This window comes from Suillus plorans, assembly GCF_016647745.1.
Source record: "Suillus plorans strain S12 chromosome Unknown HD556scaffold_37, whole genome shotgun sequence".
Taxonomy (NCBI): domain Eukaryota; kingdom Fungi; phylum Basidiomycota; class Agaricomycetes; order Boletales; family Suillaceae; genus Suillus; species Suillus plorans.
The window spans coordinates 267,826-291,429 of record NW_024537421.1 but is presented as its reverse complement, the minus strand read 5'-3'; the positions used below and the strand labels follow the sequence as shown (position 1 = coordinate 291,429).

Sequence of the window (23,604 nt, the reverse complement as noted above, 5' to 3'; positions counted from 1 at the left end):
GCAGATAAGATGTTAAGAATTGCAAGTGCAACATCGATACAATCAAAGCATGAGTATTCACACGTACTATATATACGACTCTTCGCACGTACTATATATACAACCCTTCGTCAAAGATACATGTGTAGATCCGCATGTAACAGTCAGATTCATGATAGTGGTGGTGATGGGGTAACCAAGGTTGAGCTTGAGAGAGATCCCAAACTAGGAACATTGAAGGTGGCCTATGTGCCAGGTCCGAACGCAGTCCAATCGATTGTGCGCGGGAATGGATGATACCTTGCAAAGCAGGTCAAGTCTGACACATGACGCATCGTCGGTCGTCCATGTGGACAGTTCCACGGTTGATCCATAGTGCTCATGTGCTGCACGATCTGCGATATAGTTTAGGTTAAAGCGATTCTTGTAAATTGTTACATGACATACCGAAGTCATCCCGTTCATACTCAATGCTTTTCCTATCATGACGCTTTTGCGACACGCCCGCATGGCAAACATGGCTCGCGCCTTTGAACACCTTACCATTGTTCCTACGGGACGGTCATGCATGAGATGGATAAGCTCCTCGAGATCTGCACATGATCATTAGTATAGACCCTTTACTGATTCACGAAACCATGAAATACCTTTCGTATCGAAAACTGTGTCCTTGCTCACTGGCTGTGCTATGAGATGCAGCCTGCCCTCGTCGTCGTCATGACCGCCCTGACGGATAACTTCAAAACCATTCCGCTTCAGAACATCGATGTTTTCTACTGCTAGAATCTCATCTGCAGCCGTCAACTCCAGAGGCTCAGGTCTTTACCGTGCCTCAGTTAGTTGTTCCATTGTGCCAGTGCACAACACTCACCTAAATAGCCTCTGAGATTCAATGATAGTTGTCTGCTGGAGCGTCTCAAAGTTGTACTTCTCATCCGCTGCATGTTGATCAATCACAAACAAGTCGTCTAGCCCTTCCTCATATTTCTGCCACCGAATGACAATGAAGCCCAAGTTAAACTGACCAACCACCTGCATCTTGTTGAAGTCCGTCTTTGATATGATCCGGGAAAGAGCAACAGAAGCCTTGGCGTCATCCTCCACGTTTTCCACGTTGGCCGTGTCCAATGCATCGCGAATTCGGGAAGCTGTGCTGGAGAGCCCCGAAGGAGTGGGTTTACCCCGCTCAAGATGCAACCATGTATGGCGGATCTTATTGAGATCACAGCGTAAGGTTACCGGCGGGAGATGATCCTTTGGAGAATGAGTAGTCGGTGCGTCCACCTCGGTGTCCACTAGAGTCATACTGACGTCACCTTCTGTGAGGTCAACGACGTCAGAAATATCTTGATCTGTTGCATGAGAGTCTGGTTCCGGGGCTGGGTGTTCCTCAAGTACCAGAGGGAGGCGGCGGGCGGGTCCCGAATCCTCAACAACCATGGCATCATCGGGTAAAACAGCAGTCTCCTCGGACCCTCTGCCAGTACGGCCCGAGATCCGTCTTGGTCGAGTCTTCGAAGTTATGTTCACCACTTCTTCGTCTTCCATCAACTGGTCTTGCTCTTCAGCACCATCAGTCTCCTCGGATATACTCCGTCGAGCATTCATGCCTACTGTGTGAAGATGGTCTTCAGTCCGATCTCCAGAAGTCTCGGCTACCTTGCTTCCAGCCCTTGCATACTGACTCAATGTAAACCTAAAACTCGCCCTCCCATCCCGTTCAGCCAAACGCAGTCTCTTTCTGGGACCATCGTCTTGAATATCATCGCCCCCAGACCGTCCACGGTTCCACGAAGCGCCCTTGGTGCTTAAAACCGTCTGTGCCGATGGTGCTTGGCTCACGGACCGTTTTCTCGTTTCGTCGAGCTCCCGTGACGCACGTATACGATCAATGGCGCTAACAACTTGCTGGCGGGCAGTCTCGTCTTCTTGATCGGATCCGTGATGATCGGCCAAACGAGTAGCTTGTCCGTTGTCTCCGCCCTCTTGGACATCGGGACCAGGAAAAAACAATGGCTGTGCCGGCCCGATCTTGTCGGACTGTGCAGAGGGTGATACCATTGCTGTCCGGTCTGTTTCGCTTTGTGATGGCCGCTCCGGCTCGGGTTCAAGAAGTAGGTGGGGGGCGCCCATCGTGATGGACTCATCTTCACGGCCCCTTTCAGCTGGTTGGTCTTTTTCTGATGGTGGGTTGATGTCAGCTGTACCGGCAGAATGACTAGTGGCCCTCGTGTGTTTTGTTTGAGTGAGCGAAGCTTTTGGCGTAAATGATGGGTGCAGTGTCGGCTGCTGTAACGATTGAGCACCGACATCAAACGTCGAGCGAGACGAAGCAAAAGCCTCTTCCAAAGCTGCCTTTGACAATAATGAGAAAACAAATGTAGAGATGAACCTCCTGTGTACCTTCAAAGCTTGAATTAGATTCTGCTCGCTGTGGAGAAATATTGTTCGTTTATCGGGACTAACGTTGACGTCGCAGGCATCTGCCTTCGAGTGAAGATGAGCTATACCGCCGGAGTGAAGGACTCACGAGTGGGTAAAATGAAGTCTGCTATGATAAAGGGAGACTGGCCGACGTTAAATGATCTGTATACCTCATTGAATGCCTTCTGGATCTGGGAATGTTCGCAATCAGATGTAGATATCAGTGGCAACAGTTTTACTACCTTTCCAGGGTTATAGGGGCGCCCATTAACGAAAAAAAATTGCCGGTCACTTCCTGTGCGGCCTAAGCCTACAGCAAACTTGGAGATGAGTCCACGGACTTTCACTGTGGTAACGCTGGCACTGAAATAAGCTGTATTCAGCACCACTGGTTGCTGAAAAGAGATAAAAGGAACCACCTCTCCTGGTCAAGACGCCGTAGGACAGTTTTCTCCGTTTGGACATCAAACGAGAGATCAAGGTCAACAATGTTCTCAAGCCCCTTTGACCCCCACAATGCTGTAACCGACGCTTTGATGGAGGGTGACCCATCAGTTTTGAGCTGTACAGTTTTGCGGCTGGTAGAGCGTTGAGCGCCTCTACGGGCACAAGGAAGCCGATAACGTACCCTCCCTCAGGCTGATTGCTCACAGCCAGCCGCACACCTCTATTCTCGTTTGCGCACGGAACCAGCGCATATGCATATAGCAAGTTTAACGCCTTACCAAACTCCCTCTTCGCATTTCTTTCAAGCTCCTTACGTCGCACTGGCAAGGGCTTGAAAAGGGAGGATACAACAACTGTAGTTCCTCGCTGCACATACCACCATTATGCTAGGAAAGATGTAGGAAAGTCCTACATACCTGTCTTGCGACCTTGGAATTGGAATTCCTAAGTCTACCGTTCCGATCTATTTCAAGTATGGTACCCATCGGAGCCTCATTAGCGGTGGCAGTCGTGAGGGTGACACTATCACTCAAAGCGCACAGCGAGGACAAGGCTTCTCCCCGAAAACCAAAGGTCAAGACAGTTGAGAGGTCCTCAAAGGCAGTAAGTTTGGATGTGTGGTGTTTCAAGGCTGAGCGGCAATGAAGTGCCAACATGGATACCAAAAGGACGAGGCTTACCGACACTTTCATAATCTTTTGGGGCTATGCCGCATCCATTGTCGATAACTTCGATAGACTTGAGCCCGTAGTTAAGAAACCGGACCTCTTCTAGACGTCAATTGCGTACACAGGCGTCAATTGAGGATGTGACGTACCGATATTTGTAGCACGGGCATCAAGACTATTTTCGACAAGTTCTTTCACTGCTGTCTGAAGGTCGATGACTACCTGACCAGAGGTGATCCTATGCACAGAGTGACTGTCGATTGCTCTGATAGAACCTGGACCTGATGCTGTGGAATCAAAGAAACTGCTTGCCATGCTAATACAGCAGTATGGTGGTTGGCATAGAACTTAACTGTGACAACGCGGAATGCCGAAACTTGATGAAACAAGTTAAAAATCAAGATGCTATCCACTGCCAACTCACCGTGATTAGTATTGATGGAAGTTGAAGTACAGTACCCCATTGTGTTACCCGATTTGGTCCTCATTATGCAATGGGCATATATAGACTCGGATAACCTGTCCCTTTGTCTCTTCCTAAAGAGCTACTTGAGCGATTTGAAGGCAACGTTAACCAGTCTGGTTCCAACAACGTTCATCGATTCGTGCTACTGAATCAGCGTGGACGACCTCGTTGAATTTAGCCCAACTCAACTCCGACGGCCAGCTTACTAGCACTGCCCCCGAGGCACCCCCTGGCATTGACTTTCGGCGATATCGTGTGGGACTCACACGAGGCAAAGGCGTGTAGGCAAGTAATTTCGACACCTTCGCACAGCTGCCGAACTCAACCGAAACCGAATTTTTGGCAGTGGAGGCCACACAGAGTTGCGAAGGTAAGCGTTCGTTCCAAAGCGGACTATGACCGATGCGTTAACAAAAGGATTGCTTAGTGTTCAAAGCGGATCCATCCATCCCTTTTCAAGTTTTTGGTGACACACGAGGCTCCGTTCACTCCGTAGAGCATACACTCATGACATCCTCGTCACACAATGAGGTTCAGCTCTCAAGAGAGTTCCTCCTCACCCTCCTCGGTGAACTCTCCTTACTCGTCTTACAAGAGTTCGGTCGCCAAATCCGCCTATTCATTCATGGTGGCGCAGTAATGATTCTACACCCAAACCTCTCCATATCCAGTTGTCGACGAACTACGAGAGATATTGACTATATACGCCGGGCATTCGGGCATGAGTGGCGGAAGCGAGGGGTCTATGACGCTGAAGAGCGCTTACAGCGTTGCATTAACGCTGTTGCCATCAAGTTTCGCATTGGGTATGTGAATCCTTCTCCGTATCTCACACAAGGCATTTATCGATGCATACGCCTCATAGCACCGACTGGATGAATGCAGACCCTGATGTTGCCCTCCCATTCGCCCACAAGTGAGTCGCTCCGCAGTTTCCCTCCACACATCTCACGCTCTTCCTTCAGCACACAAGGGCAGTTATATGACCCCATCTACCATGACTCCAAGCAGGCGAACAACATTGATATGAACACCGTCTACAACTCACCAGGTCTCGTTGTCGTTAGCGTGACCATGTTTTGGGGTGTTGCTCTCAAGCTCGTACGCTACAAGAAAGAAGATCCTACTGACATTGTAGCAATGTTGCGCCACGGCACGAAACTTAATGGTGTCCAGTGGACGCCTCACATCATGGAGACGTGGATTAAGACCCTATGCTGGCCCATGGGCTACAACACCTACAAACCCCAGCAAGCGCAGGAACTACGAAACCGTATACACGATGCAGTGCACCATCTGCAAAAGTTATCTGACACTTTGCCAGAGGAGTCATCCCACATGGCGCTGACCCAATCAGCCGCGCAGTCGCCTCCTGTGTCATCAACCACACGCTCTCCTGCTGTGCCCTGCTCGTTGCATACGATGTCAAGCAGCTTAGCCCCGCACTCGTTCTCACAGCCGGCGTCGGCGTCCTCGTTGCATTCTCTTTACATGTCGTCCCACAGCGTTTCGCCTCCCGCATTTATGGGGGAGCGTACGCGCCGGTCATCGACGACCTCCGCACGACATCAGACCTTTTCACCCGTGCCGTTGTCATTTTCCTCATCACAATCATCGCATATTATCTCTCACCTGACCTCGCATTCTCACCCGCCCTCGCATCTTCACCCCTCCTCGCATTCTCATTCAACTTCACATTCCCATCCGCCCTCGCACTCGCAAAGCGCTTTCCGTATGCCGGAGCCCTGGGTAACGCCATTGCCATTGCTTTTTCAGCCCGTGCCATCGACCGCTTTCTAAATGGACCAACATAAGTACCTAGACTGCAACGGAACCCGGATCTGTGTCCGATGTACTAAGTACCGCACAAGTCATCTGCATTTTATTAGTTTCGTACGTCATCTTTTAAGTTTGAAACGCTTCCTTGTCCAAAACTTCGTTCTTCCATATTGCTATCTATACGTCCATATGTTTGAAGTTAACTGATATGTACGATATTGTATTCTACCCTGTAGGCTGTAGCTAAGGTAGCTTAGATAGCTTCAAAATCGGTCGTTGACGACGTACGTTCAGCTAGATTAGTACCTGAATCATGGAGAGCACGTTAATATGTTTTCGAATTTATGTAGGATCCGGAGCACTTTGCTTATGTCAAAACTTTGTCTCGAAAACTGTTCTGAAGGCCTTTTCACGTTCGGTGTGGGCAGTGAGACCGACAAGTGTATCTTGCCCTCCGCGTGGGACATTGACGCGGGTCCGTTATCGCACCAGACTAGTAGTTACACCAATATGAATGATAAGTGTGTTATTCCGAGAACGTGCATACATATGTCCCAAGCTCAAGTAACTGTAAAGTAATTATACACAAGGAAGATTTACGAGTCTTAAGAAGTACAACCAATATCCGTACATCGGCGCATTACTCCATCGGTGTCGTATCGCGCTCTTCGTACCTATCCGTGATGAGTGTGACCTCTGCCAGAGATTTGATGTACTGTTCATCGAGGAATGTCAGCATCTTCTTCCGTGTGTCTTTGCTCATTTTATCGTTTTTCCGAATGACTGATGTGAATGTCAGTCGATGCTTGTTTAGACTGAGTAATAAGCAACCTACAGACAAACCTGCGCTCGATGTGAGCACATAGTCGAGGAATTGTTTCCTCGAGCGCCCTGTCTCCTGCATTTTTGGCGCAGCGAATAGCCAACATAACATCATCGACAAGGCCAGAATATAGTTTTTGCGCGTTATCCGTACGAAAGTACTCCTCATTCATGTCCTAATGCAAGACGATAACCTGAGCATTTGTTACGAAAAGTCAGGATGATTGTACTCACCTTCATTCGTTGGAGCATTCCTTTGCCGCACTCACTTCCAACGAGATCGTAATGAGCTTTAAGCTCGTTACGAATGAATCCTTTGAAGGATCCACCAAATTCTCTATAGCGAAATAATGATATGTAAAATCGGTGAATGGTGACAAGAGGCCTTACCTTTGCATCTTCGAAATGGCAAATAAATAGCGCCGTTTTGCGGTATCCAAGGTGTCTTCTGCCTTGATGGCATCTTGAACGCGTGTTGCAATTTTTGGTTTTGCGTTTTGTTTCTCTCCGTCCTCTGCACAGCAATCAAGGTCAACATCGCTTCACCGGCAGTTAGTCCGAGTACATACTGATAGAGCCTATCGCCGCACGATAGTGACCCAAAATCGACTGAAGCGGAGTGAATGCATGATACAGTATGGCGAACGATGATCCTTACATAAATGAGTAACTCCAGTTCTGATTTCCAGGAATCATTGAACAATTCGTGCCATATACTTCCCTGATGGTTCAGATCAACGAATCTACTGTTACAAAACGACGAACCTTGAAACACTCCCTTCCAACATGTCGCGTACGAGGTCCTCATTTAGATCGATCGATTGCCATTCGCCCTCTCTGCGCATGACAGCACGATAGGTCTGATATCGGTAGCATAGTCCAAGCGACATAATGATGCCGAGACTGCAGTCAGCGGCCTGTGCAGTCAATATTCAATCAGCGTTGGGCGTTGCATACAAGGATTGCGAGGTAGACATTCTCAGCTTCGTCTCGAAGAGCGTTCTCCAGCTCCTTGATGCTCTTGTCGATTTTACCTCCTGATTCCTCGCATGTCTCCTCGACAAGCTTTCGCACTTATTCAGTCCACGTTACTATCAAGTGACATCATCTTACTCACGCGTTTAAACTTTGTCAATGCACTTCTTGCTGCTTTTTCATGGGTTTTTGACATGGAATCGTTCCTGGCGGAGAGAAGTTTGAAGAAACTATTGACTTCGGCGCATAGCAAGGTACATTGATTTATATGGGTCTTGATGTCGGAAAGTGCTCTTTTGCGGCCAAAGTCGTGGATGTGTCGACACAATTGCGGTATACCAGTCTACAACAATCAGTCAGGATATTCGTCTGGTCAAAGCAACACATATGGTACATCTTCGGGGTTGGTAAAAACCAAAGGAGCTCTGTTGCGTCCGCCCACACTCAAAAGTTGGTTGAAATCTGTGCTCCCAACACAAAAAACGGGTAGTGGAGGGGGTTCTTTAGCGGTATCCTGAAAAAAAGAAAGACTTGACTACAATGCCCTTACGAAAGTTAAGTGAAGTACCTGTTTACTGATGTTGTGGTATACTTGACGATAGAGATGGAGAAAGACCTCTCGTACACGAGCAGCTCGTTGGTGCTGATGTGATGCAAATGAGCAGATATAAGATCTAACAAACAGGTATACACACTGCGATGTATGTGTTCTTTTCAGCCTGCTTGGTTCGCAACTTACTGGTTATGTCACGCTGCTGTGTAATTTTGTAAATTCGGTCAACCGATTGATGACCTTGACATGAACGGATACAAACCCTCTGCTGAAGCTCCACGATTTCTTTGAATGCGGCCAAATTAGTATAATTGATTTTCTTGCTGCTATCCTCGACTTCTTTGAGGCTGTCGTCGAGTCTGTCGATAGCCTACTGTATGTTTGAATGCCACGTCAGTTTCAACTTGGAACTAGCTTATGCACCTGACACATTTCCTGGATTACACCACGTTGCTTTGCATCGAGATGATGTAATTGGTCCTCGTTAATTGGCACCTGGTAAATGATAAATGTGAACTAGACCGATCAAAGAAACAGGACTGGTGGCGTACATCTGCTCCAGTAAGGACTATTAAAAGTGACTCCATGCTTCCGTCTACTCTAATCATTGTTCGCAGGCTATGACGATCAACTGATGCGTGTGCACAAAGTTTTGGAAAGTTCTTCGGGACTTACAACTTCTTAAGGTAATCGCGCATGACCTAACAATCAAATTGAGCAGTCAAGTCGTACCGGTATTTTTGTCAAGTTTACCTGGTCATCGACTGCCCGCTTGATATCTGCAACTGATACACGTAATTAACGCGAGACGAGAGCCCGCCCGAAACGGCAAACCTAATACAACAACCTCAGCGGTTTTGAGGTATTCCTCGGTTCGATTTGTTCTGCCATGAGCATACTGTCAGAGTGACGAAATCCTGAGAATGTTTACACTGCTTATCGAACCTCGTTTTATTTGCATCCCCAAAGCCAGGGACGTCTACGAGCGCAACTGCACGGGATGCGAGTACCTCGAATGCTCCATAGATACGAACCCTACAACAAAAGTGAGGCAAGTAGGTCAATCTATTGTAGAGATTTCTACTTGTCTACTAGATGCCAGACAGATGACTCGGGCTAGAAAACCTCGAATAGTCAGCAGTCATCCGCGATTTAAAATTTGTGACGCACTGGCCCCCCCGCTGCAATGTTTGAGTATGAGGTCAGATACGGCCGAAGCTGTGTATGGTTCAGATACGTATTAAACTGTGATGTCTAATCACAACTTTCCTGTACTTCCAGTTTGTCGAAGCCTACGCCGCATATAGAGATCTCAGTTCCAAGCTTGGACGCTACAGCCTCATGCTCAAGAAGTGTATGTACATCTTGCTCAGGCGGGGGGAACGATAGGGTACGAAGGCTATGGCAAGAATTGAGCTGTGAAGGTCGAGATTCAGAATGAAGTTGGTGCTCACTGAGGATACACCTGTACAGTAGTGCCAGCAGCAACATCAGCATTCAGGTGATAGTGCAGAAAGAATAATCAGGACTTGCCTGTTTCAACATTTCCCATGCCTCCATCGCAGGCCCACTATCATCATGAGTACCCCGCCCGTTGTTCGAAGGGCCTCGGTCACGGTATACTTCTCTGCGCACAAGGATAAGCTGATGGTGATGCGGAAGTGAACAAATCATACGTACAGGTCATCTAGCATGTTAAATAGAGTCTGTGTACCAGTTAATGTGAACCGCCGTATTCCAACAGAACGTTGCGAATACTTACAGTTTCCCAGTCATCCTCCTCAATGAATTGGACCCTCACCCTCCACTCTGAAGGAGGCAAATTTTCGTAGATAACTTCCGTCTGAACGGATGTACATGCTCTGCATAACAAAGTGTCAGAAATGAGATGGGTAAGGTGAATTTGTTTCTGACCCCTGTCAGTTCAAATTAGTTTACAGTCAACAACCATGACATCATGAACTCACATCAGCTGCCGTCGATAATACGGGCGCACCTAGTATTGCATTAATTGCGGTACTCTTGCCAACTCCAGTTCTTCCAATGAACGCGAACTTCCTGGGCTGAAGCTCGCTATCACCGAGTTTCCGTGCTTCTATCTTCCATCGTCCCAGGTCCTTGTCATAATCCTCGCGTCCTCTAGAATCAGCTATTTCCAACTCCTGCTCCAGTTTTTCATTCGAGGCGCATATGATTTCGTAACACTTGTGGACATCATCTGGCAATAGGTGAGCAGTTTCGAATGGATGATGAACTTGACCTTCGAGTTGTTCCAAGACCGGGTTTTCCATGGAGTTTGTTGTTGGAAGTTGGAACCAAGCGCTTCATCCGCATTGTTGCCCAAGGCCGCCTCGTGTTATGCACATGACTTTCGCGACAAGTGATGGATACCGTGACTATTTGCATGATGCAAAGACGTTAAAAACCAAATTCCTCAAGGCCTCATCGATCCGAGTCGTCCACGCGACGCACATGCTTCTTGAAATCCAAAAATTCGACACTTGAAAACCGAATGGACTCGAACATATGGAAACCAGCTCTATTTTTCAGCAAGAATCATTGCAAGGTCGGACCTGACATTCACGACAATTGGACATGCTCATTGAGGATGATGAACCTGATGAGTATCTCTCATTGACTCGGGAGACATCAAACCTTGACGCGAGTCTTATCATGCTGGTCTGGGAGTTTTCTGATTTGAAGTAGGACATGTGATGGATGAAGATTTCAAACGCCAAGCCAACCCGTCCCGTGGGCGGCAACATAATGGCGCACCATTAGGAGGCTAATTAAAACTCCGATGCAGGTTCTCAATTCTCAAAGCCGCATTAGCCTCAATTGCAACATGGCCGGTTGGAACAGCATCATTTTTGAGGACCCGACGTCTGGTCATCCTATGCTGCCTCAGGTCGTTCAAGTTATGCGATGCATCTATACTGCCGTCAATCCAGAACGCCCACCACCATTCACGGTGGACATCTGGTGGCACTCGTTAAGCCTATCATACCAGGTACAGGAGTCTGGACGCGAACCATCAATTGTTATCCTCAATCTCCGAGAAGGAGAACCACATCAGCCGGCTATGGACACCCATTTTATGATTAACTTGACAACCATGCGTGTCCATGATAAATTTCAGGACCACCGTTTCCCAGTACCCCAGGAGATCCTGCCCGTCCTAGGAGAACTTAAAGAATACGTGAGGAGCATTGTCCGAGGCAGATGGGAAGCGAAACAAGCGCAAAACCGCGAGACAGCCCGTCGCCTTGAGAAAGAGCGAGAAGAACAACGAAATCGAGTACAGGCGAGTAAAGTACATAGTTGCAAGTGTGTTGCAAAATTCATTCCTTCCTTCTTGAGCACAGGCCTTTTGTCGTGGTCTTGTTGAGAACGGTTTCATTGATGAAGAGGATGCGAGTCACTTCTCCGGTGACAGTCTGCATTGTCCTGTCTGTTCAGCGAAGCAGACGTCGTGCAATATGTGCAAGGTCATCTCCTGCTCCAATGGTGACTGTGAAGTCTCTTCCGCCATTCCTATCGTACAGTGTTCAAATCATCACAACACGAAATTCTGTACCTCGTGTTTGGAACTTCCAGGCTCTCTGCCGCGTCTGGGCAAGTGTCCCATGTGCGCACGCTGGTTCTGTTCATCAGAGCTTCAATGGTGTATCGGGCGCCCAGTTTCTAATGATGGAACCGGGCTTTCCCCACCAAATATTGATGTAACCCGATTACACTCTGCGCGTCCCTTGTCTTGCCGGACCATCGCCTGTGTGGATAATATTCGAGAGAGCGGAAAGAATGGGCGTCACTGCTGCAATGCTCGTTGTTGGTCTCGGGTGGGTACCGCAACGTGCCCTGATTGTGTCACACAAGATAGTTTCGCCTGTCCCTGTGGTCGATACTGGACTTGCGGTGGCTGCGAGTCACAGGCTTTTTCCGCTAGTCGGTTTATCACATGCCCTGGGTGCCACCGGCGTTTCTGTTCATCGTCGTGCTCATACATCGGGACCTGCGAGCTGTGCAATCATGTGGAGCCCTGTTACGACTGCATCAGGGACGGAAAGAGCATAGAAGAGGAGCACACCATGTTTATGTGCCAGGGCTGCAAAGGTCTCCTGTGCGAGACATGCTCTGATCTTGACGAGAAAACATGCTGCAGATGTGATCAGAGCATTTGTAAGCTTTGTGCACACGAAGAAGACGACAGCGATTATCCTGATATAGTCTGTGACCAGTGCAGAGCTTCGAGTGATGATGAGGATATGGCTTACGGTGATGAAGATATGGCTTACGGTAATTACTTTTAATGTGGCGCATCGTTCACGAACTATCTTGTATTATAATCTGTGTCTAATGTTACTGTAAATTTCGCTAGCCTCATACCCACGGTGGCCTCGAAGGAATTCAACGAGAACTTGAACACCACGACCCTTAATTTACAACTGTTCTGGCCGTTTGAGACAATTCAGGTTCGTGAGCTCAAGGTGTGCCTGATATTGGAGGGTGACTCAGTGGTCTATCACGACCCGATGAGCCAACTGAAGTGCAGGAACATGTAAGATATATGTGTGACGGAAATCACATTGAGGATGTACTGACAATATACAGTATCACGTACGATCCAAGAGAAACGGGCCGAACAAAAGCAGTCTCGAAACGAACACGAAATCAATGAGGGGCAGCGGGAATTATCATCAAGTGCGATGTATATGCGGGGAGCCTAATATGAGGATAGCAAGGCAGGAAATCCACGAAAGAGTGTCTTGCGAGGAAGGGGGTCTGCCAGTTGCGGCATGAACACCTGTAACCCTAGACTGCAAGGTTGTTGGGGTAGCTTCTCCAACGATACTGGATGTTCCTGCTGGTGGCGTGTTAGAAATGTCAGATTGTTATATCTTTATTCAATAGCGGTGCGATGCCTAGAATATCATCAACATGGGAAGGATCTCCTAGTCCGGAGTTGGGAAATATACGTACCTTGAATTGCGAAGATGTCTACGACTACTTCAACTTATCCCTCCAAATAAGCATGCGCTGCCAGTGCAATGTAAGCTTGTGACAAACCTGGCTGCTTGTACACCACGGACAAGTCGAGTGGCGAAGCCTGTAACATCAAAGATGTTAGTCCAAACTGATTACAAGTCCGAGTGCAATGTACACGTGGGATTGCTGTAGGGTTGAAATCGAGATTTAAAACGTGTATTTTTGATCGTCGTTCGAAGATTCAAAGTGCCTCAGGTCTCCTAGCAAGAACCCTCTGACTTTGCGGCAGTGGCGGCGCAATGAGGATGCAGCGAGGTCGCGAATTTCCAGCTGACCGGCCCAAAATTTCCACAACAGTAGTATTGCAAGGTCCATGAGTGCCGGTGAAAGGTGATTATTGTTGTCCCGAGCCGCGTGCCCTTCAGCATTAATATTGATGAGTACAAGATGGGAGGGCGCTGGATTATGTAACTCGTATAGTTTCGAAAATTGAAATGCCGCAATGACCTCGAGGCATGCACATTGCACATGCCAACTTGCCATGATACTAATCAATCCATCACTGAGCGCAAGCCTGCGCACGCTCCAGGCTTCTACGCTGTACAAATTTGCCACGATTCATAAGAAAATTCGAAATCGAGTCAAATCAACTAGTCCTCGAAGAACACATTGCCAACCTACCGTGACTGAAGTACTGATACTTAGGTTCACACCAGAAACAGAGTATCGTTAGGCGTCGTGCTTTGATGTCCCGTTTCAGGTGCGTATATATAGTGTGTTTCACTTCCAATTCCCTCGACCTCACGATATGAATTAGGAACGTTTTTCTCCCTTCTATCAAGTCACCCTGAACCCACTCTACAACGAGGTGTTGAATCTCCAGCCAACTGGTTCCCAACTTCCGCAACCATATAAGTTCCGAGCGTCTTTCTACCGGTCTAGCAGTCCATCTTTCACCTTTTGCAGTGAAATGTGCCTCGCTGTGAGCTAGTCAGGCGTAATGCAACAAACAACCTATGACATGCAACGTCTCTAACGGTCTGATTTGGTGTTTGATCTCACACCGTGACGGAGCTCAACTTACTTTGCACCTTAAAACGTTCAACTAAGTCCATATCAACTCGCAGTTCCAAAGTTTTTTCCGTCATATCATTCGAAATGTCGCATTCATATCGTGATGTTTTCCAGACCTTTTCCGCGTATCGGAAGGGATCGCCTCCAGTTACGTCTGATGCTGACCGTTCTCTCGAGTTCCCTCGCAGACCTGGCTCTCAGCACAGACCGACGTCGAAATGCCAATCGGTATCCCAAACAACCAATGTCAGATCAGACAAGGAAACTTCATCGCTGCCTCTAGTTTGGGTGAGTGATTATCTACGTTCTATCTGGCGGACAAAATCAAACAATGGCACAGGTTGAAGTCCGAGACAACGTTATCCCGCCTCACGCTGTTCCATTCGCCTTGGACAGTCACGGACCTCTTTTCATAGCCCGAGCTTATCTAGAGGTAAGTCTTCTCATCCAAATGCTCTATCATTTGTGACTTATGAGTGCAGGGAGCATTTTGTAAGTCAGCTCCATCAGGCATCGATTTTGCTCATTCGTGTCACCCGCAACAGTCCTGGGCAAGGCTGGTCCTCAGCTCACTAGCGGTGCTATCATTAGCTACGGAAGTTTAGAAATAACGGTAGTGACCACAACTTTTGAGGTCGTAATTTTGCTGAGCGTATGACCTAGGTGACCCGGTATGATGTACTCGTGTGCGCCGGACGGCTGAGTTGGGAGATTCCATATTCTTCTGGGACAAGCTTTATGCGCCAGGACACCGTCATCACAAAATATCGCATCAATCACGGTCTTGAACAAGCTCTCACGTATCATCAGGATATTCCTGAAAACGCCCATAATTCCGCAGATAATCACAACAAGGTCGATAACAACCAGCGTTCGGTGACTCCCGATCCCGACCCCACCATCGTCGCATCGCATACCAGGGCCCGCAGCAACTCTACATATGGCCTTTCGTCAAAAGAATCTTTAGATGTTGACATATTGAAAGCTCGCGACACTTTCGTTCCCCTGAAATCTCCTCTTGAGCTAACGGAACGGTCACGATCACTCCCTCCCAGAGCAAGAAGATCAGCTGAGTCAAGCTTTGATGCTAGGGCGGAACTGGGTACTTTTCGGTGTGACAGTGCACAAAGCGCTGATGTTACTACGGTCATTACGTCCGCTACTCACAGGTCTGAGCATGCACCGGTGTCCCGCCCAAGTGTGGTGACGTCATCGAAACCTCGAGTCCGTCTTGATTGCGCCAGTCAAGGGTCGTACAGGCTTCCTACGTGAGTTGACAGTGACAACCGAGAGACGCTTTTTGATGACAGTTTTCACAGCGTGGCTAGTGCTGTTGAATATTCCGCATATGAGCGAGGCACTCCAGTCGGTTCGTTCGCTGGATCCGAAATCACAGGGTTCCGCGAGGTAGTGAATGTCGATGGATGGAGTGCATACAGCAGTTCACCTCGTGAACCTCCAGCTCAATCGGTACATGCTGGCTTTGCCCAAGATGTTTCACCGCGTCGAAGATACTCAAACACTGGTATAGCTCCTTCCACGCCTGTAAATCACCACACAAACCAGTTCTTGTCGACTTCGGCAACGAGCCACTCATTGGCAAGCAATGTCCTTGATTCTCGATTCACCAATACTCCCAATCCTTCGTCGAAGGACGATTCTCAGTTCACCCCCACGCATTATTCATTTTCCTCACACCAAGTGTTGAGTGATTCGCCACTGTCTCAACCATCTACAGTTTTCTCTCGTGGTACTTGGGCGGGCACCCAAGGAAGCCTTGCTTTGTGTCTCTGCATCCTCGACGACGTCAATGACACGAACAAATATCAGTCAAAACTGGCCAACTGTCCCGTACACCCTCCCGCAGACACGATCGGCATCTCTGCCAATTTGAGCGATTTCGGGCATGTCGATCAGTATGATCAATGGGCATCTCCTGTTGCCAAAACACATGTATGGCAACGTGGCATGCAATACCAGAAATCTCACTTGAAGGATAGCCCAAGTCACATTCCGCAATCTCCTACATTTCTATCCACCAATTCACCACCAGCCCAGAGCTCTCTCGCCGGTGATCATACAGATATTGATCTACGTTCGACTCATTACTCACGCCATGACGTGCCAAAGAGACCCGCCGAGACGTCATCCGAGGACGAAAACATGACTGTCTCGGAGCATGTGTGTGGCTGTGAGTCAGAGCATGTATGCGACTCCGAGCATTGGCAGCTTGTCTCCGGAACAACCTTTGGCGTCGAAGCACAAACTTGTGATGGTACTGGAAGCGATGTATTTACCAGCGAGCGTCCTGCGCCAATCACCATTAACCCGTCGAACGCTGGGATCGTGACGAGTGAAGTCAAACTTCTGCCTCACCCTATGCCGCTCATAACCTCTGCATCTCAAGTAGCTGGAGACAGCAAACGGGAGCACAGTCGTGCCGTAGTGCAGGAGAGCACCCTTGAACGGGAGCTCGTTCAAGAGAATCGAGTCGCAGATCCTGCAGTATCCCAAACTATAGGCATGGGGGAGTCAACATCGGTTGTTCCCTCTCGCGGAACCCTGGTAACTGAAGAATGTGCACCATTGTCGACTGTCACATGTAGTCCAAACTCACCTCCTTCGCAACGGCCGTCTGCCCAGACAATTTCATGTAACGATGGCTCAGTCACGGATGACGAACTCCATAGCCTTCGCGAGTGCGCAGACTCGTCTGTCCTCGTCTGTGCATCCCTAGCACACGAGGAAAACAATACTTCAACTAGAGTTATCGCGGCCGAGAGCACACAGAAGACAAGTCCAGCATCGAACGATACTCGAAACTCATCTTTCATTCAAAGTACATTGACGATAGTCGAGAGTCCCTCTCTGACTTCTACCAGACACGAGGAACTCTACGATCAAGACGTAGCCAGGGACAAGCCTAGTCAAGTGACCCCGTACGTCTTCCCACGTTGTGTTTACTCTCAACTGATATTGTCTAGTGCTTCGAAACTTGAAGAGGATTGCAAGCGTCAAACTGTGGAGGACAGAGAAAACCATTATGATCAAGGGGCAGAAAGCGAGGTGAAGCAAAATCCCACATCCTATTCCCGTACTGTCAGTGTTGTCGAAGGAAACACGTCGAAGTCTGCGGTGTTGAACGATGACAGGACGATAAATGAGGGCGCCAACGGTGCCGCATTGTCACTGTCTATCAATCCTAGGTCAAAAATGTCTCCCTCGTACGTGATGCACTTCGAGTTCTTTGCCCTCCAATAAACCTCCTTTAGCGAACCGGGTGTTCCGCAGGACTCGATGATCAATCGCATCGAATCTGAATACGAACACCAGTCTTTGGACCTCGACACAGTTTCAAGGAATTCCATTCACATATCTAGCCATGATTCGACTGAGAGCAGTGAAGAGCACATCCAAAGACAGTCAGCCCCAAATTTATCCCTCAGGAACGAGCAATTTACTGATGATGAGCTCAACAGGGCTCGTGAAGAAGTAGACTCCTCTGTGCTGGTCCGGTCGTCCTTGATACCTGCGGAGAACATTGGAACACCAGCACCGGCCCCACACAGAGCTCTCGATAATACACGAAAGTCGAGTCTAGCATACAATGATCTCGGGAACTCGTCTCCGACCGAAAGCACGTCCAGGATGGGTCAGACTTCTTCCCCAGTAATTGACCTGAAGGACGGATCCTGTGGTCAAATTGTAGGCACGGAACTACCTACTCACAGCTTCTCGTACGTAGCTTCACCGTCGTATTGCCCCCACTGACATTATCCAGTCCCCCGAATGCTTATGTCGACGACAGAGTGCCTGTATCAGCAGATTATATGCGCCAGGATCTAGAGGGCAGAGGAGACTATCATGCACGGGAGGTGGAGAGTGAGGTTACATTCAAATCGGAGTCTCATTCCAGTGCCGTCGAGAGTGTCGGGCAGTTAGAGAGTGCCATGGTATTGAACGCTGGTGGCCGATCAGATAAGGACGCTAACAGTACCATTTCATCCCTGCCATCAACTTACGCTGAGCGTAAGCTGTCTTCTTCGTAAGTGATAATCCCGTTCAAGTTCGAGCTGCTAACAATGTTTTTTCAGTGAATCGGGCCTCCCACAAGATGCGGGAATCAATGCCATTCAGTCTGCACACGAGTACCAGTCCTCAGATATCGACATAGCTTCAGCGACTTCCGTGCAAACCTTGGCCCATCGCGCGATTGAGAACAGAGTCGAGAGTTCTCCGGTTACTATACCAGAAGGACCTTGCTTTCAATATGTGGCGATAGACGAACCTTGTCAACACTTATCGTATGTAATCCCCATGCTATTTATTTTGTCCTCGACTAAGGTTATCCAGCACTCCGAAAATTGACAGCACCGAACCATCGGAGTGCGTGCACCAGGCTGTGGAGAGCAAAGGCGACCGTCATGAACTGGAGACGGAAAGCAAGTTCAACCTCAGCTTGACAGCAGATTCCCATTCTGTCGGGATTGTCGAGCGATCCACGTCGAAGACTGTGGTATCGAAAATTCATGGGCAAATGAATCAGAACACCAATGTCCCTGCGTTTCCTTTGTCCCAAATGACCATGCTGTCTCCTTCGTAAGTGACATACCATTTGAGCGTCTGATATTGGGATAAACCTCTCCCAGTGACCCGGGTATCCCACAGGATGCGGAAGCCGATCTTATACAGTCTGAATGCGAGCACCAGTCTTCCGCTGGGGTCGACGCAGCTTCAATTGACCTTGTGCAGACTTCGAACTATGATTGCTCAATCCAAGGGTACCGATCAGCTCAGTCATTCTCTAGTAACGAGCCTGGAGCAACCTTATCTACCCACGTCTACCTGTCCCTGGAACAGAACAATTCAAATTTACCACCATCCATCGACAAAGCAGTTGAGAATATGCAGGAGTCGAGTTCGGTCAATGGAATTTCGAAATCTTTGACATCGACAACATATCAGGGTCATTCTCTTGTCGCTAGCACGCATGAAGAATCTTGTGGCCAAGATATGACCAAGGACCAGCTTAATCAAGGTTCATCGTACGTAGTTCCTCCTATACTACGTTCACTCTTGGCTAAGACTGTCCAGCTCCCCAAAATATGAGGCTGACGAAGAGGGTGTAACAGCAGATCGCATGCACCAGGCCATCATAGAGTTGAGATGCGAGTCTCAGTCTTCAGATGTCAACGAGGTGTCAAAGACTTTCGAATCGGAGCACACCTGGAGTCATCACTCGCCTGCGAACAGTGAATGGCACAGCCAACGACAGTCAGTTTAGATATTCTCTTCTAGTGATATGTCAATTACTGATTTGAAGGGCAGAGGAGACTATCATGCACGGGAGGTGGAGAGTGAGGTTACGCTCAAATCGAAGTCTTATTCCAGTGCTATCGAGAGTGCCATGGTATTAAACGCTGGTGGTCGATCAGATGAGGACGCTAACAGCGATATCTCATCCCTGTCATCAACTTACACTGAGCGCAAGCTGTCTTTTTCGTAAGTGACAACCTCATTCAAGTTCGAGCTCCTTATAATACACCTTTTACAGCGAACCGGGTGTTCCACAGAATGCGGGAATCAATTTCATTCAGTCTGGACGAGAGCACCAGACCTCAGAGATCAACGTAGCTTCAAAGACTTTCGTGCGAACCTCAAGTTATCGTTCAATTGAGAACAGAGATCAGAGTTCTCTAGTCACTGTGCAAGAAGGACCCTGGTGCCAACCTCGTGAATGTTTTTCGTATGTATTCCCTATGCTGTGTATCTTTGTCCTCGACTAAGGTTAACTAGCGCTCGGAAACTTGACATCAACGAACTACCAGAGTGTGTAATTCCTACTATACTACGTTCACTCTTGACTAAGATTGGCTAGCTCTCCAAAACATGAGGCTGATGAAGAGGGTGTAACTGCTGATCGCATGCACCAGGCTATCGTAGAGTCGAGATGCGAGCGCCGGTCTTTAGATGTCAACGAGGTTTCGAAGACCTTCGAATCGGAACCCACCTGGATTCATCACTCGCTTGAGAGCGGTGAATGGCACACCCAACAACAGTCAGTTTAGACATCTTCTAGCGCCAAGATACTTACTGGTGATACACTCGGCAGAGGTCGACAGCAAGTACATTCATCTGGTATCGTCGGACCTCAAGTTGGGGAGAGCAACACAACTCCATTAAATATCACAGTTAAGAATACACATACGTCAGGTACAACGCCTGACGATCTTCGGAGCTCGCCTGTGCTTGAAGGCACATCAGCGATGGAGCAGACTCCTCCTGCAGGTGATTCCTTACAAGGGGCTCCTGATCGTGATGTGACCAGGGTCCGATATAGTAGTCGAAGTTTATCGTACGTAGTTCTTACACTTAGTGATATTAACTTGACTAAAATTATCCAGCATCCCGAAATTTGAGGACAACAATGTCGACGCATCAGCAGGTTATATGCGCCAGGTTTCGGTGACCAGAGGAGACTATCATGAACAGAGGATGGACAGCGAGGTGGAGCAAAATTTGGCGTATCATTTCTGCAGCGTCGGAATGCCCGGACAATCGATGTCAGACACTGTGACAGGGAACAATGATAGGCGGATGGATAAGGACGCCGAAGACACTGCGTTTCCCCTGTCCTCGACTACTATAAGGACCAAACTGTCAATCGCGTAAGTAGTGCGCTATTTGAACTTCTTACAGTGGAATAATATCCTTGCAGTGAGCCAGACATTCTACGGGATGTGGCCACCTCTTCAAAGGTCATCACGACCTTAACGAATTCCATGCAGACTTCGAGTTATAGGTCGACTGTGAACAATGAACACGTCTACCAACAGCCAGCCCGAACTTCCTCCTGGAGTAACGAGCCCCCCGTCAACCAATCGCAAACAACTACCCCCGTCCACCTGTTCTCGGTACCTGGAGAAAACAATCCAACTCCAGCACAGCTCTTCAGCGTAGCATTATCCAAGAACACGCAGCAACCGAGTTCAGCCTTTAATAGTCCGGATTCATCTTTACCTGAAGGCGTGCCAACGACAGGTCAGACATCTTCTCCGGCCACTTACGAATGCGGGGAACCCTGCGGTCGAGATGAGGCTAGAGACCTGCCTAGTCAAGGCTCCTCGTACGTTGTATCTACTTCTACGTTGCGCTTGTCCTCGACTGAAAATTGTCTAGTACACCGAAACTCAGGGACGACAAAGAGGATATATCGGCACACTGCACGTTCCAGGGTATTGTCTCGAATGAGGGCAACCATCTTGCGCCATGCGCTGAAGGAACCCTAGGTGCAAAAGCGGGAGAAGACCATTGCCTGAAGGCAGGACCAACGGTCACATCTGTGACTTGTGATTCAATCACTGTCCAATGCTCATCTCAGACGAAGAATCAAGAGAATACTTCATGTGCTGCTGACACGAGACGTTGTGGTGCGCTGTGGAATGCGTGTGATACTTGCTCAATACCGTCAGATGACTGCGGGGCATGTACAAACACGGCGCCTAATGATTGTCCCCCGGCCGATGGACAGTTGACACAAACTGCTGCTATCGATTGCGCACATGAATGTCCTTCGACTATGGACTCCTTACCAGTCGAATCGTGCTGTCCTGAACCAAAGGGACCTCTTTCGTACGTGTCGTGCATTTTGAGGCTTGATATTGTAATAAACTTCGTGCAGAGAGCCCTGTGGTAACGTCATCAAAAAATCAAGTTCAGGCGATTGTTGTCATCCTGCGCCATGCGCTGAAGGAACCTCGGATGTGAAAGTTCGAGAAGGCGATTGCACGAAGGCAGGACCAACAGTCACATGCGGTGTGACCTGTGATTCAAAAACCGTCCAATGCTCATCTCAGACGGAGAATAATACTTCATGTGCTGCTGCTGACACGAAACGATGTGGTGCGCGGGACACCTGCTCAATACCGTCGAATGATTGTGGGCCATGCACAACCACGGCGCCTAATGACTGCCCCCCGGCCGATGAACAGTTGGCACAAACTGCTGCCACCGATTGTGCATATAAATGTCCTTCGACTATGGACTCCAAAACATGCTGTCCTGAACCTAAGGGTTCTCCTTCGTACGTGTCATACATTTCGAGGCTTTATAATGTAATAAACTTCGTGCAGAGAGCCCTGTAGTGACGTCATCAAGAAATCGTGTTCGAGCGATTGTTGTCCTGCGCCATGCACTGAAGGAACCCCAGGTGTGAAAGCTCAAGAAGGCGATTGCACGAAGGCAGGACCCACGGTCACATGCGGTGTGACCTGTGATTCAAAAACCGTCCAATGCTCATCTCAGACGGAGAATAATACTTCATGTGTTGCTGCTGACACGAAACGATGTGATGCGCGGGACACCTGCTCAATGCCGTCGAATGATTGTGGAGCATGCACAACCGCGGCGCCTAATGACTGTCCCCCGGCCGATGAACAGTTGGCACAAACTGCTGCTACCGATTGCGCATATAAATGCACTTCGACCACAGACTCCAAATCATGCTGTTCTGAACCAAAGGGACCTCCTTCGTACGTGCCATACATTTTGAGGCTTTATATTGTATTAAAATCCGTGCAGAGAGCCCTGTAGTGACGTCATCAAGAAATTGTGTGCAAGCGATTGTTGTCCTGCGCCATGCGCTGAAGGAACCCCAGGTGTGAAAGTGCGAGACGGCGATTGCACGAAGGCAGAACCGACAGTCACATGCAGTCTGACTTGTGATTCAAACACCGTCCAAACTTCATCTGCTACTGACACGAGGCAATGTGGTACGCAGAAGTCTGCGTATGACACTTGCTCAGTACCGTCGAATGATTGCGGGGCATGTACGACCACGGCGCCTAATAATTGTCCCTCGACCTACAAACAGTTGACGCAAACTGCTACAACCGATTGCGCACATGAATGTTGCCCAACCATGGACTCGCCAGTGAAATCATGTTGAAATATTCCTTCCATGTACGTGCCAAAAAAAATCGTGATTTGATGCTCATTATGATTCTTTTTCTCAGAGGAAGAAACGCAAACTCGTCTTTCAAGGTGTTTACATGTGAGGGAAACGAGAATGGACACGAGGAGTTTGGTGTTGCACTCAAGGGGAACTCCACTGATGGACGAGACTATCGTAGATTGAACTTTCAAGTTTTTTGCTTCATGCTGAGACAAGCTTAACTTACACCGATGTAATTTAGAAAAACGCGTACATATATACTTTTCGATGACATGCCTGTATTTTATAGCAAGACTCCGGTGACAACCCGTGAGCCGTATGAGTGGGAATGAGCCAACGCAATCCTAGGAGGGTACGACGGAGACTGCATGTCTGTGGGGCCCAAAACAGAAGCGTGTCCTTTGGTCACTTACGCCCATTCGTTACTATCCGTCGAAATTCTCACTGGTGGCTTTTGCATTGGAATAGTGATTTCGTC

General features: G+C 48.5%; 6 protein-coding genes across 6 annotated transcripts; 4 read left to right on the top strand and 2 right to left on the bottom strand.

Annotated features, from left to right (window-relative positions):
- Positions 1 to 10: 10 nt before the first annotated feature.
- Positions 11 to 4,045, bottom strand: HD556DRAFT_1380565 (uncharacterized protein). The gene is made up of 12 exons (XM_041303233.1): positions 3,668 to 4,045; positions 3,531 to 3,617; positions 3,267 to 3,481; positions 3,032 to 3,216; positions 2,823 to 2,981; positions 2,646 to 2,766; positions 2,510 to 2,594; positions 2,383 to 2,462; positions 851 to 2,334; positions 627 to 799; positions 427 to 572; positions 11 to 374 (listed from the first exon to the last, which is right to left on the bottom strand). Exons 1-12 carry the CDS (start codon positions 3,831 to 3,833, stop codon positions 225 to 227), a joined length of 3,051 nt encoding a protein of 1,016 aa, XP_041158973.1. The 5' UTR covers positions 3,834 to 4,045; the 3' UTR covers positions 11 to 224.
- Positions 4,046 to 6,279, top strand: HD556DRAFT_1293716 (uncharacterized protein). The gene is made up of 4 exons (XM_041299408.1): positions 4,046 to 4,354; positions 4,412 to 4,790; positions 4,850 to 4,900; positions 4,950 to 6,279. The coding sequence occupies exons 2-4, from the start codon at positions 4,492 to 4,494 to the stop codon at positions 5,782 to 5,784; spliced, it is 1,185 nt and encodes a 394-aa protein (XP_041158972.1). The 5' UTR covers positions 4,046 to 4,354; positions 4,412 to 4,491; the 3' UTR covers positions 5,785 to 6,279.
- On the bottom strand, positions 6,262 to 10,903 carry HD556DRAFT_1380541 (uncharacterized protein). Its single transcript, XM_041303232.1, has 28 exons — positions 10,769 to 10,903; positions 10,077 to 10,686; positions 9,876 to 9,973; positions 9,794 to 9,819; positions 9,647 to 9,740; positions 9,568 to 9,578; positions 9,387 to 9,512; positions 9,284 to 9,335; positions 9,198 to 9,229; positions 9,059 to 9,148; positions 8,948 to 8,997; positions 8,867 to 8,898; positions 8,789 to 8,814; positions 8,665 to 8,731; positions 8,537 to 8,608; positions 8,376 to 8,483; positions 8,256 to 8,315; positions 8,129 to 8,203; positions 7,955 to 8,074; positions 7,703 to 7,903; positions 7,561 to 7,650; positions 7,351 to 7,502; positions 7,244 to 7,301; positions 7,155 to 7,194; positions 6,976 to 7,099; positions 6,820 to 6,922; positions 6,599 to 6,761; positions 6,262 to 6,546 (listed from the first exon to the last, which is right to left on the bottom strand). The coding sequence occupies exons 2-28, from the start codon at positions 10,402 to 10,404 to the stop codon at positions 6,404 to 6,406; spliced, it is 2,541 nt and encodes an 846-aa protein (XP_041158971.1). The 5' UTR covers positions 10,405 to 10,686; positions 10,769 to 10,903; the 3' UTR covers positions 6,262 to 6,403.
- A 13-nt stretch (positions 10,904 to 10,916) lies between these two features.
- Positions 10,917 to 12,700, top strand: HD556DRAFT_566061 (uncharacterized protein). The gene is made up of 3 exons (XM_041310971.1): positions 10,917 to 11,417; positions 11,479 to 12,424; positions 12,492 to 12,700. Exons 1-2 carry the CDS (start codon positions 10,959 to 10,961, stop codon positions 12,421 to 12,423), a joined length of 1,404 nt encoding a protein of 467 aa, XP_041158970.1. The 5' UTR covers positions 10,917 to 10,958; the 3' UTR covers position 12,424; positions 12,492 to 12,700.
- Positions 12,701 to 14,257: 1,557 nt separating this feature from the next.
- On the top strand, positions 14,258 to 21,869 carry HD556DRAFT_1444594 (uncharacterized protein; the record flags this gene model as incomplete). The annotated part of the gene is made up of 21 exons (XM_041306807.1): positions 14,258 to 14,461; positions 14,514 to 14,606; positions 14,656 to 14,665; positions 14,719 to 14,786; positions 14,837 to 15,441; positions 15,493 to 17,112; positions 17,158 to 17,397; positions 17,446 to 17,910; positions 17,955 to 18,218; positions 18,268 to 18,477; positions 18,527 to 18,772; positions 18,823 to 19,218; positions 19,268 to 19,447; positions 19,502 to 19,675; positions 19,728 to 19,919; positions 19,970 to 20,002; positions 20,052 to 20,231; positions 20,286 to 20,528; positions 20,578 to 20,841; positions 20,892 to 21,299; positions 21,353 to 21,869. The coding sequence occupies 21 exons, from the start codon at positions 14,258 to 14,260 to the stop codon at positions 21,867 to 21,869; spliced, it is 6,612 nt and encodes a 2,203-aa protein (XP_041158969.1).
- A 30-nt stretch (positions 21,870 to 21,899) lies between these two features.
- On the top strand, positions 21,900 to 23,465 carry HD556DRAFT_1380519 (uncharacterized protein). The gene is made up of 4 exons (XM_041303231.1): positions 21,900 to 22,256; positions 22,306 to 22,704; positions 22,754 to 23,134; positions 23,188 to 23,465. The coding sequence occupies exons 1-3, from the start codon at positions 22,213 to 22,215 to the stop codon at positions 23,118 to 23,120; spliced, it is 810 nt and encodes a 269-aa protein (XP_041158968.1). The 5' UTR covers positions 21,900 to 22,212; the 3' UTR covers positions 23,121 to 23,134; positions 23,188 to 23,465.
- The last annotated feature ends 139 nt before the right edge of the window (positions 23,466 to 23,604 follow it).